General features: G+C 34.7%; 1 protein-coding gene and 1 long non-coding RNA gene across 2 annotated transcripts in view; both read left to right on the top strand.

Moving 5' to 3' along the window:
* Positions 1 to 11,907, top strand: part of LOC141438397 (uncharacterized) — a gene marked incomplete in the record, with an annotated part of 108,557 nt that overhangs the window by 88,332 nt on the left and 8,318 nt on the right. The window contains 6 exon segments of the mRNA XM_074102258.1: positions 1,942 to 2,001; positions 3,085 to 3,144; positions 3,369 to 3,428; positions 3,622 to 3,687; positions 4,987 to 5,237; positions 11,143 to 11,230. Coding sequence (XP_073958359.1) covers positions 1,942 to 2,001; positions 3,085 to 3,144; positions 3,369 to 3,428; positions 3,622 to 3,687; positions 4,987 to 5,237; positions 11,143 to 11,230 — 585 coding nt within the window.
* LOC141438400 (uncharacterized) lies at positions 16 to 1,912 on the top strand. The gene is made up of 3 exons (XR_012452480.1): positions 16 to 558; positions 1,116 to 1,175; positions 1,387 to 1,912. It is a non-coding gene; the product is annotated as an uncharacterized lncRNA (long non-coding RNA).

Here is an 11,907-nt window from a genome sequence, read left to right as displayed (position 1 = left end):
GTTTCAGATGAAATATCTGTTGTTTTAAATGTAGAACTGTAAATCACTTTATGGGTTGCAATTGCAATACCTACGTAAAATCAACTATTATTAAACCAGGCATCGCTAGGAGCTCTTTTTACGTGCGTTGATTTGTACTTCTATTACGAGTAGATATTTTAACGTATAGCTAACTAGACTTTAAATAATTTATTGAATCAGGCGTTATTTTGCGGAGGTCCATATCAATGAACTAAAATAATTTCCTTGCTCACCCGCTAACTTACGATAGCTAAGCTTATGCAAAATATGCGTGTTCATGCAGTTCCTCCACCTCCACACTGTAAGAACACACACAAATCACACAAACCCATCTATCACCACCACCACACTACACTGACGCGTTTCGAACCCAACCAGAGCTCATCTTCAGAGTGACATATTTTGCATAAGCTTACCTATCTTAAGTTCGCGGGTAAGCAAGGAAATTATTTTAGTTCATTAACTAGACTTATTATGTAATTTTAGTGAACAACAATGAAACCAATTCAGCAATAGGGTCACCTGATGATAAAGCTGGTAAGTAAGTAATTATGGCTATCCTCAGCCATGTACAAGATCGGTAGGATTTTTATATGTAATTATTTTGCTATAAGTTATTCACTGCATTCATTTATAATCATCTTTTTACTAACTGCTTGGATTTTTATATTACTATATAATGATGAAAAAAAACAGTAAAACATGTGAAGAAATATGCATACTTACCTATATTCATTTGGATATTTTCATTTGAATATTGCTAACTTACAGTTTTTTTGCGTTCAAGAACGAAGTCCAATCAGCAAATGGGTCACTTGATGGTAAAAATAGTAATAAAAAGGGTAAGTAGTGACTGCTGCCCATGAACATTTTACCTACTACTGTGGGGTTACAAACATATTTTTCGACCTAAATGGGCTAAAATTACATAATTTAAAGTCGATTTGCATATTTATTTGAAAAAAAAAAAACTTCTTTGGCTTCAATTGGCTTCAATGATGATGATGAAAAGTAAATAAAACATATAAAGCGATAAAACGTGCATTTAGTTCAATACTTTCTATAAATCTTGCTAACTAACAGTTTTTTTTTAGTGAGCAGTGAGGAAGTCCAATCAGCAAGTGGGTCACTTGATGGTAAAGATGGTAAAAAGGGTAAGTAATCACCGCTGCCCATAAACATTTACAAGCCGCGGGGTAACAAATATGTCGCCAACTACCACTATTTTTATGATCATTTAAAATTTACTTTTTTATAAACTTTTTTAGCTTCAATGATGATATAAAGACAATTAAAATTTAAAGGAATATGCATGTATTTAGTTGGATATTTCTTTTGAATCATGCTAACAAGAGTTTTTTTTAGCGTCCAGAAAGGAAGTCCAATCAGCAAGTGGGTCATTTGATGGTAAAGATAATAAAAAGGGTAAGTCAGCACCGTTGCCCACAAATATCTAAACACCGCAGTGTTAAAAGAACGTTATCAGCCTAAATGGGTTAAAACTACACACCATTACTTGCATGTTCATTTAAAATTTACCTTTTTTACCAACCATCCAAAATAAAGCGTGCATTCAAAAGAGTATTTTTCTATGAATCTTGCTAACTCACAGTTGTTTTTTAGTTTCCAAAACGGAAATCAGTTTAGCAAGTGTGTCACTTAATGGTAAAGATAGTAAAAACGGTAAGTAATCACTGCTGCCCATAAACTTCTACAAACAATAGGTAGGGTTATAAATATATTTCCCACCTAACTGGATTAAAATTAAATATAGCTTAACCATTATATACATGTTGATTAAAAATATACTTTTATTCCAAATTTTCTGGTTTTCAATGATGATAAAAAAAATATTAAAAGGAATACGCATGTATTTAGTTAGATTTTTTTAATCAAGCTAACTTATAGTTTTTTTTTTAGTGTTCAAGAAAATATTTCGATCATTAATTGGGTCACTTGATGGTAAAGATAGTAAAAACGGTAAGTTATCACCGCTGCGTATAGGCAATCTACAAATTGTGGGCTTACAAGTATGTTGTCAACCTAAATGGGCGAAAATTACATACCGCTATTTGCATTATTCTTTAACAAAAAACCAACTTCTTTGGCTTCTATGATGACAAAAAGTAAATAAAATATGTAAACCGATAAAACGTGCATTTAGTTTAAAAAATCTATGAATTTTGCTAACTCAGAGCTTTTTTAGTGTCCCAAAAGGAAGCTCAATCAGCAAGTGGGTCACTTGATGGTAAAGATAGTAAAAAGGGTAAGTAATCACCGCTGCCCATAAGCATCTAAAAACTGTGGGGTTATGCCGATCTGAATGGGCTAGAATTACATACCACTACTTGCATGTTCATTTAAAATTAACTTTTTTTCCGAACTATTTCAGCTTCAATGATGATGATGAAATATCAATAAAACATGTTCACCGATAAAGCATACATTTAGATGTATATTTTTATATTAATGTAGCTTAGTTTTTTTAGTGTCCAAAGAGGAAGTCCAATCAGCAAGTGGGTCACTTGATAGTCAAGATAGTAAAAAGGGTAAGTAATCACCGCTGCCCATAAGCATTTACAAATCGTGGGCGTACAAATATCTTGGCAAGCTAAATGGGCTAAAATAACATACCACTATTTGCATTATTCTTTAAAAAAAAAACTTCTTTGGATTCAATAATAATAAAAAAATCAATAAAATATGTAAACTGATAAAACGTGCATTTAGTTGAAATTTTTTCTATGAATTTTGCTAACTCAGAATTTTTTTTAGTGTCCCAAAAGGAAGCTCAATCAGCAAGTGGGTCACTTGATGGTAAAGATAGTAAAAAGGGTAAGTAATCACCGCTGCCCATAAATATCTAAAATGGTTATGGATATGTTGCCGATCTGAATGGGCTTAAAATTACATACCACTACTTGCACGTTTATTTAAAATAAACTTTTTTTTCCGAACTATTTCAGCTTCAATGATGATGATGAAATATCAATAAAACATGTTCACCGATAAAGCATACATTTAGATGTATATTTTTATATTAATGTAGCTTGGTTTTTTTAGTGACCAAAGAGGAAATCCAATCAGCAAGTGGGTCACTTGATGGTAAAGATAATAAAAAGGGTAAGTAATCACCGCTGCCCATAAGCATCTAAAAACTATGGGGTTATGCCGATCTGAATGGGCTAGAATTACATACCACTACTTGCATGTTCATTTAAAATTAACTTTTTTTCCGAACTATTTCAGCTTCAATGATGATGATGAAATATCAATAAAACATGTTCACCGATAAAGCATACATTTAGATTTATATTTTTATATTAATGTAGCTTAGTTTTTTTTAGTGACCAAAGAGGAAGTCCAATCAGCAAGTGGGTCACTTGATAGTAAAGGTAGTAAAAAGGGTAAGTAATCACCAAAGCCCAGAAGAATCTACAAATACGGTGTTATAATAAATATGTTGCCGATCTAAATGGGCAAAAATTACAAACTACTACTCGCATGCATATTTAAAAATACTTTTTTTACAAACTTGGGAAAAAGACATTTAGTTGGATATTCCTTCTGAATCTTGCTAACTTACAGTTTTTTTTTTAGTTTACAAGAAGGAAATCGAATCAGCAAGTGGGTTACTTGATGGTAAAAGCGACCAAAGTGAGAAAGGTAAGCGTAACCGCTGCCCATATGTACGTACACCTATCTGCAAGTCATTACCAACAAAAACAAAGGCATTGCCAACGTAGAGGGCGCTTTACTCGTATTTTTAGTATCTCGTATAAGATTTTAATTGATTCGTGTGGTTACAGCACAGCAAGGGTAAAGGTCGTAGCTTAATTTTAGTTCCACAATGTTTAAGCTCATGATAATGACGAATCAATAGGTGATCTCTTAGTGACATTAAAGGTGTCAGAAGACAATGACCTAGAATAATGAAACCCTCAACCTTTAACGTCTCTAATAACTGTAGGTTGCCGTAGTCGTGAAGAGACATGATTGCCATCTGAGCCACGTCACGATGCAACATTCATGTCGTCGATGATTGCGCAGTTGCAGGCGCTAAACGTTCGGAATGTTTATTCGATTTTGGACGGTTTTATTGGTGTTATTTTTATTTTATATCGATGAAAATGTTCGTCTCTCTGATTTCTCGATGAATTTTAACTGATTTCGTTTTGATATCTGGTATATTTATGCCACTACAAAGGTCTACATACACACACACACACACACACACACACACACACACACACAAAATCACGCCTGTAATTCCCAAATCGGGTAGGCAGAGCACACGAAACGTTACCGCTTTGGAGCCAGTTTTAGCAATTTTAGGTTCTAAGTTTGACAAAAACGGTAGAATAGTGACAGGTTGCTAGCCTGTCGCCTACGGTATACCTTAACCTATATCCTCAGTCGCCTCTTACGACATCCACGGAAGAAATGGAGAGGAGTAATTCTAACCCGACACCACAAGGTCTACATAGATTTAAAAAAATCATTATGAAATCTGGAATTCAATTTTGCGTCTTTTCACAACGTGAATTTTTGGTAACATAACATGTACTTACTCCAAAATTGAAATTTTGTAGCTTGGTTTGACCTATGGGCTTATATCCATAACAGGGTCGTTATCGAGCTCGGCGCACCTCTGAGCTTTTCAGAATTTATATATATGCGATATCACATTTGAAGTGTATCACGAGCTTTACGGGGAATGAAAACCACCACATAGAAATTTAATGGTGTGTTTGAAGTTCCCAATCCGCGTTGGGTTTGGATGGGTACTACGGCCCAAGCTTTCTTATTCTGAGAGGAGGCTTGTGCCCTGCAGTCGGACGTACATCTTATAGTCCTTGAAAATGTATTTGTTACTATTATTAATTATTTCTTTTTTAGATCACCTGATCACGGATCAAGCGCACGTGATTAAAAAACATACACTGACTAAACTTTTGTCCACAGTGCAACGACCAATGGACATTAAGAACCGCCCTCGCATACCAATACCCGACGAAGACCCGTACAGCATCGCTACCAACACTGCCAACGGTTCAGGGTCCTCGGGAAGCTCTGGTTACGGGCTCGGGAACGGGCACGGGGTTGTCGCGGCCACGAGGGAACAGCTCATGATGCAGATGGGCCAGCGACGAGGTGACAAGCCACCGAAGCTGCCGCCAAGAGAGACCGGTTATGGGCCTGCTGATATTCCTAAGGTAAGACTTTAATACTTTATAGGCCCGGCTACACGTAGCGACTTGCATGCGCAAACGGTTTGTGAAAAAATTGACCCAAAACTGTATGGCGTTCAAAAGCCATTTGTGTGTATACCGTTTTGCCGTCTTAACGCACATGCATGCTTGTGCAAATTAGAATTTACTCAAGTACCTATGATTGAGCGTGTAGCCGGACCCTAATAGGTACGCTACGTCGAAAGCCGGGTTTTGACTAGCAAGAAAAATAATGTAAGTTGCAATACATGCGAGGCCGTAAAGCCAACGAGTTTAAAGACTTTGAAGTGGTCAATCGAGCGCCGCAATGTAATGAAACTTGCACGATTTTCCTTGCAGGTGTAAACTGGGCTTTAGGATTACTTTAGACTAGTGTTTACCCGCGGCTTCGCACGCGTAAACATTAAATTCAGCAGTTAAATTAAAATTCTGGGATTTTCACTAAATTCTCATGGGAATTCGGAAAAATTACATTGTGGTCTTCATTGACGTTACATATAAATCAACCGTCTAAAAATTTCATACTGAAACCAGCGGTTAAGATTTCAAAGTTTTATCTTGATCCCATGGGCACATCCTAATAAAAGTCACGTAGGTACCTACGTGTTATTTTCATTAAAATCTATTCAGTAGTTTACAAGTACTTACTTAAGTAGTAACGCGAAAGTTTGACGCTATGTCAGTATATTATGTATATTTATGCCCTCGACTATACTTATATTCGAGCTAACACTTAATGTACCAAACACAAACTAGGTAGTTCCAGTCGACGCCAGGTCATTTTGTAATGGATTTGAGACGTTTTGTTTCGTTTATTACTCGTAAATAACCCATAACCTCATACGTTAAACTTTAAACCAAAAGCTTACCCAAGGCTCAGGTTTTTTATACAATAGTGATACAAAAACTTAATGACTAAAAAAACAAAGGCCTGCGTTTTTAGGGCACCAGATCTAGGCCATTAATTATCTTCCACTGTAAAGGGTATATTTATAAATGTGCCTGAATTAGATTTCAAATGTCAAATTTAATAATGTCGATAGTCCTTGAACATGCCTTTACAAGTATACCTAATAGTATCAAATTGCATTCGACTAATTGATAATCTACGCAATTTTCAGAATCTATAACTCGCTCGCAATTCGTGACGATGTTATCTTACGTTTAGACTCGCACAAATCACAAATACTAGACATAGAACCTACGTGATTCAATTATCAAGTTTCAAAATTACATAGCAATGACAGATTTTTAAGTATTAACGTATTAAGCTATTGTTGGATTTGCAATTCCGTTTTTGATAGTCACACAATCAGTTACTGAAGTATTTGATAAACTAAATACTAAAGTGCAATTTTTAGCTGGTATCAAACCGTGTTTTTTTTGTTCATTGATATGCTAGTTTTTTTAAATCTGTGAAAAGAATGCGGAGCAGTATTTCGCTACTCCTGACGCCTGTATACTTGCCATAATATTTTAAGTTATTTTCAACCCATTTGAAGCTCCCGCTCCGCTCAATCTCAGACCTCTCACACCATTAGCTCGCAGACAACAATTCAATTTTCAACAGATTATTTATCAAACGTAACTACGGCCTGCCCTTCATGTCAAATTAATTTAATGGCGCCTAAATTAAGATACCGCCTCGCACATGATTGAAAAACATTTCCATATTCGTAACACGAGTTGTGGTTGCCAATGCCAATCGCCGCGGTAATTCTTGCAAGTGAAAATTGCCCCACGAATTTATCATCTCGGTCATAATGCCGGCTTTTATTCGAAGTCTGTTCTTTGATGCTTAACTTTCTCGCGGGACGAATCTGAAGTCCTTGTAACACCAGTAAATTACATTTAGACATGGTTGCTATATCTCAGCATTCGTCCTGAGAATTCAAGAGACTCTTTTTAGGATTATGACCGGATATTGTAAATCTAAGGATTTTCAGAAAATACTTGAAATATATACTAACTATGTACTACTTAGATTAAAATTTGCAACGAGTGATTTTTTTAGATCTTTTGGTTAAAACGTTACTAAACAGCATAATCGAGATCCACAGTGCACAAAGTTACTAATAATATGACTTTTAAATTGCATATTACTTTGCGAAGAAAACAGATATACAATAAATTCTCAGGATTTTATTTTTTATTTTTTTAACTGGTACCTAACTCTAATTTAGACGAGCCGTATTAGTCCGCTTGTAGACGTCCGTTGTTATCACCGTCCATCAATGGACCGTTTTTTTCCGGACTTGCGGTGTTGTATGGCTTACATTGAATGAATGTGTGTACAGGCACCAGACACTTGTCCGGCGACTAAGCCATACAACACTGCAAGTCCAGCAAAAAAAAAGTCTGTTGTCCGGTGCAAAACAACGGACGTCTACAAGCGGCCTTATTATTCAAGATGCATGGCACGTGATTACCAAAAGTTTTCTTAGCTCACAGCTTAAAATAGGATACGTGGGAGAGGCCCAATCACTTGAGACTAAAGTCATACACATTCGTTTTCGTAACGTTCTAATCGTTAACTACGAAGTTAAAACCCATACTAAACATTAATCATAACAATATTTTGGAAGTTTAGTCATTAAAATAACTTCACTAAATCTACCTGCTTCTTTTACAACCTGTCAAAAACCTGAGACCGTAAAAATAAAAATCATACCTAAAGCCACTACAATAAATCTTGAGGAGCTCTTAGCGACACAAACAATTTTTCAAGCCCCACAAATGCATTAAGGGCGATAAGGGACCGATGAATGCAAATCGAATGCGAAAAAGTGTCACCCGAGAAGAATAATGAAATACACATTCTGTGAAAAAAGCCACACGACCTTTTTAAGAAGCATTTTTATCAAAACCATTCCAAAGCGTTTATTCTTATTTGTTCTCTTATACAAAGTATTTTAGAATACAAATCTGTATAAAATTCAGCTGAGGGTTGGTTTAGTTCAACTGAAAAATTCTATTTAAAATATCGTCAAGCAACGTCTCACGCCTTTGAACATCGAGCAATGCAGGAAGACATAATTGTTAACCACAATTTTAAAAAATTTTGAAACATGAAAACAAGGGTTCAGTCAAATATTCCAAATTAATTTTAAAACACCCTGAGTATAGCACCAACTTTTATTTCAACTTGTGCTTGAATAAAGCAATAACGATTGCAAATGTTCTTTACCTCTATGTTGATGATTGTATACTTTTTAGTCCTTTTTAAAATACGGCTCCAAGCTTATTTCCCTCAGATTTCAAGGTCCATATAATTACGGCAAAAGAACCTCTGCCTGTCGTATCAACAGACGTGTCTGGATAATTGGGGTAATACACAATTATCCTTACATTCCAAGAACAATGTAATCCTTTGTGTTCACGACTCATAATAGTCACATTATTACCGGCAAATGATTCGTAACTAAAGCTATTTCTTGGGTTCCATGGTCAATATGGCACCCTTAAAGTTTCATTTTGTTTGTCCGGACATATTATTGTTTATTCGTAAGTCACACGCAATCATTTAACTGACCTTTGATTAAAAATGATTTAAAATTGGTTGACGTTTGATGTTTTGACGTATCAATGTCACCGTGCAGCATCATCTTCCTCTAGACGGGTGTAAAATGTGTAATGTTAACCGTGAATTATTAGAAACTGTCACCACATCTCTAGTTCGTGTCCGTATTTTGGAATTGCAGATGTCCTCAACATGGCTCGCACATGACAAGCGAAACGAAAGTTACGATTTTAAGGAGGTAGCCTGTTCTAGGTACAGAACTCAGTGGCGCGTATATTGTTATATACGCTATACGCGCCTTAACCTTTTTTTTTCAAAGAGCCCAAGCTCCTGCGCATATAATTTATTGAGATATACCAAAATCATGACACAATCATGATAACTCAAACATGACTCGTACAAGCCTCTTGATCGCTTTTCAGATATAGTCTCGCCTCCCGTTTTTTCTCCAATTCTGAGTGACTTTCTCTAGACCTTGCTGCATCGTCATCTAGTCGTGACCGGCGCTCATTGAATAACTATTATGTTGTCTTTAACATCACTAAGGTTTAATATATCTGATTTGGGGATCAAAGGGCTTTTCACTTGAAATTCCTATCGTTAGTTTTTAGACTGCTGTATTTATTTATAGTCTTAGTTTTTTTAACAAAATCTCTGATACAGAAAAGAAAAAAAGGTTTTATTAGGTAGAGAGACATTAACAGAAGAATCGTCTATTTTTATAATAAACAAAAAAATTCTATCCACTTACGTAAACCAGGTCTTCAGATATAAAATTTTGAATCAATTCAGGAACATTAACTTCGTACCAATTAATCATTAGGTACTTATCTCTAACAATAAAATTGACGAAACTTAAGTGACAACTTGACATACCCTTAACTTTGTCATCAATAAATACAAGAATAAATACATAAATATAAAAATAAATATTTTGCATGTCCCTTCGGTCGTTCGAAGGGTAGTGTTCATAATTTTACCCCGATGATAAGATCCTTCTTCTATATGACGGTCATATAAGGCATTATTGTTGATATCATCTCCTTATAAGATAAAATCTTGGTTTGGCGTGGGTTTAGACGATTATTAGCACATTGTTTTTGTACAATTTCTAGCCACTATCTCAAATACGTTGTAAAAAATGTGACTTGTTAAAGATAGCAGACTGAATCTGAATACATTTGTGAAGTCAAGTAATGCAGATTTATATAAATGTCAAATCAAAGTTGTTGTTTTTATTGGCTTTGAATGGATCTGCTATTTCGCAATTTTATAGAGCATTTAAGTTAAGAGCGTTTATACCTGCAGAGCTGGCAACGTTGCATTTTTGTTAGTTTATCTCGATTATTCCATAAAAATTGAATGACAATTAAAAATAGAACTGTTCTTAATGTATAAGTTAATGTGTCTACTCCAATAATTATTCGTGATAGACTTTTATATTCTTTAAAAACGAACAAATAATGTTTATTAACGATTTTTAAAAGAAAATAAAAGTATCACGCATAATTATTGGAGTAGATACATTAACTTAATTAAGGGGCTGTTTCACCATCCATTGATTAGCGTTAACCGACGGTTAAATGTGATGCCGTCTCCGTCTATTCGAACAAAAAAAGAGACGGCATCACATCTAACCGCCAGTTAACACTAATCAATGGATGGTGAAACAGCCCCTTAATCTCCAAATAACAACCGCTGAGGATAGAGTCATGACATTTTGCATAGCCGTTTTTAATGCAACCACGATGTGATTTTTGGTAATTCACACGGGAATTTTGTTAAATCCCGGAATTTCAATTCAACTGCTGTCTAATGATCTACGCGTGCGAAACCGCGAGTAAACTTTAGTAAGTAATAAGACCAGTTGGATTTTTAAAAAAATTGGACATTATTTTTTCCTTTTGACAACCATAAAAAAATATAAAGGTAAAACGCGTCAAAGTTCGGGAGTGGAGACAAGTAATGTCACATGTTAGTAAAACTAAAAATCAATCAAAATAAATCAATAAAACTAAAAAAAAATATAATAAAAAAATATACAATTAAAAAAAAACAAAAATCTAAATAATATGTTGTTAGTAAAATGTGTACCAAAGCATGACGTTGGTCGGAACTTAAACAAGCTACGTCCTTATTAAAATGATGTGCTCTATATTTTTTGCAGTTGCAGTAGCAAAAAATATAGAGCACAAAAATAAATATATTTTTAGTTAGTATGAGTACCTACATACTAACTAAAAAAATAAAATAACGTGCTCAATAGTCATTCTATTTCCTTTTCACGTTGTTTGTTTGTGTAAAAAGTGGTAACTGAATGAAAGGTTTGTAGTTTTTATTGGTTAACATAAGCATTTTTTTTATTTTCAGCCGGACTACGATGATATTGAGGACAACCGTCTGCCGAATCAGTTTCCTAGAGGCAAATCTGACAAGGGGAAGGATAATAAAAAATATGGTAAGTAGACTTATAGATTAATTAAGCTGAACAATATATGAATAATATTGATTGTCATAGAATAAAACTACAAAAAATGATATTGTTTTAAAATAAATACTCGCTAGATAATAGGCGGATATTTTCGCTTTAAAGGGTAGGTAGTATTACATTTTTTACAGAATCAGAGTAGTTTTTATAGACAAAACTGAATTAAGAACCTTTAAACGATTAATTTTACAGTTTATTTTTTAAATGCCATTTTTATAAAGTGAATAATAATTGTGATCATATTATAAACTCAAAATTACCTAACAAAATATTTTTAAAATATCAACACACGTGAAAGTGAAAATGGTTCAAGTACTCTTGTACAGTTAAGGTCAAAAATAGGTATCCTTGCACTTTAGTACCTTGTCACCGTATGTATTCCGACAATTAAAAAAAAAACGAAGTGACAGCGACAAACTAGTAAAGTGTAATTTATTGAATCAGATGTAAGACTAAAAATAGACTGGTAGCATGGTGTACGGTTGTGTTACTCTGAAGATGAGCTCTCGTTGAGTTCGAAGCGCGTCGGTGTGGTGTGGTGGTGGTGATAGATGGGTTTGTGTATTTGTGTGTGTTCTTACAGTGTGGAGGTGGAGGAACTGCATGAACACGCATATTTTGCATAAGCTTAACTATCATAAGGTCGC

Source organism: Choristoneura fumiferana, chromosome 18, assembly GCF_025370935.1.
Source record: "Choristoneura fumiferana chromosome 18, NRCan_CFum_1, whole genome shotgun sequence".
NCBI classification, from domain to species: domain Eukaryota; kingdom Metazoa; phylum Arthropoda; class Insecta; order Lepidoptera; family Tortricidae; genus Choristoneura; species Choristoneura fumiferana.
The sequence above is the reverse complement of the archived record's forward strand: the minus strand, read 5'-3'. Positions and strand labels throughout refer to the sequence as shown.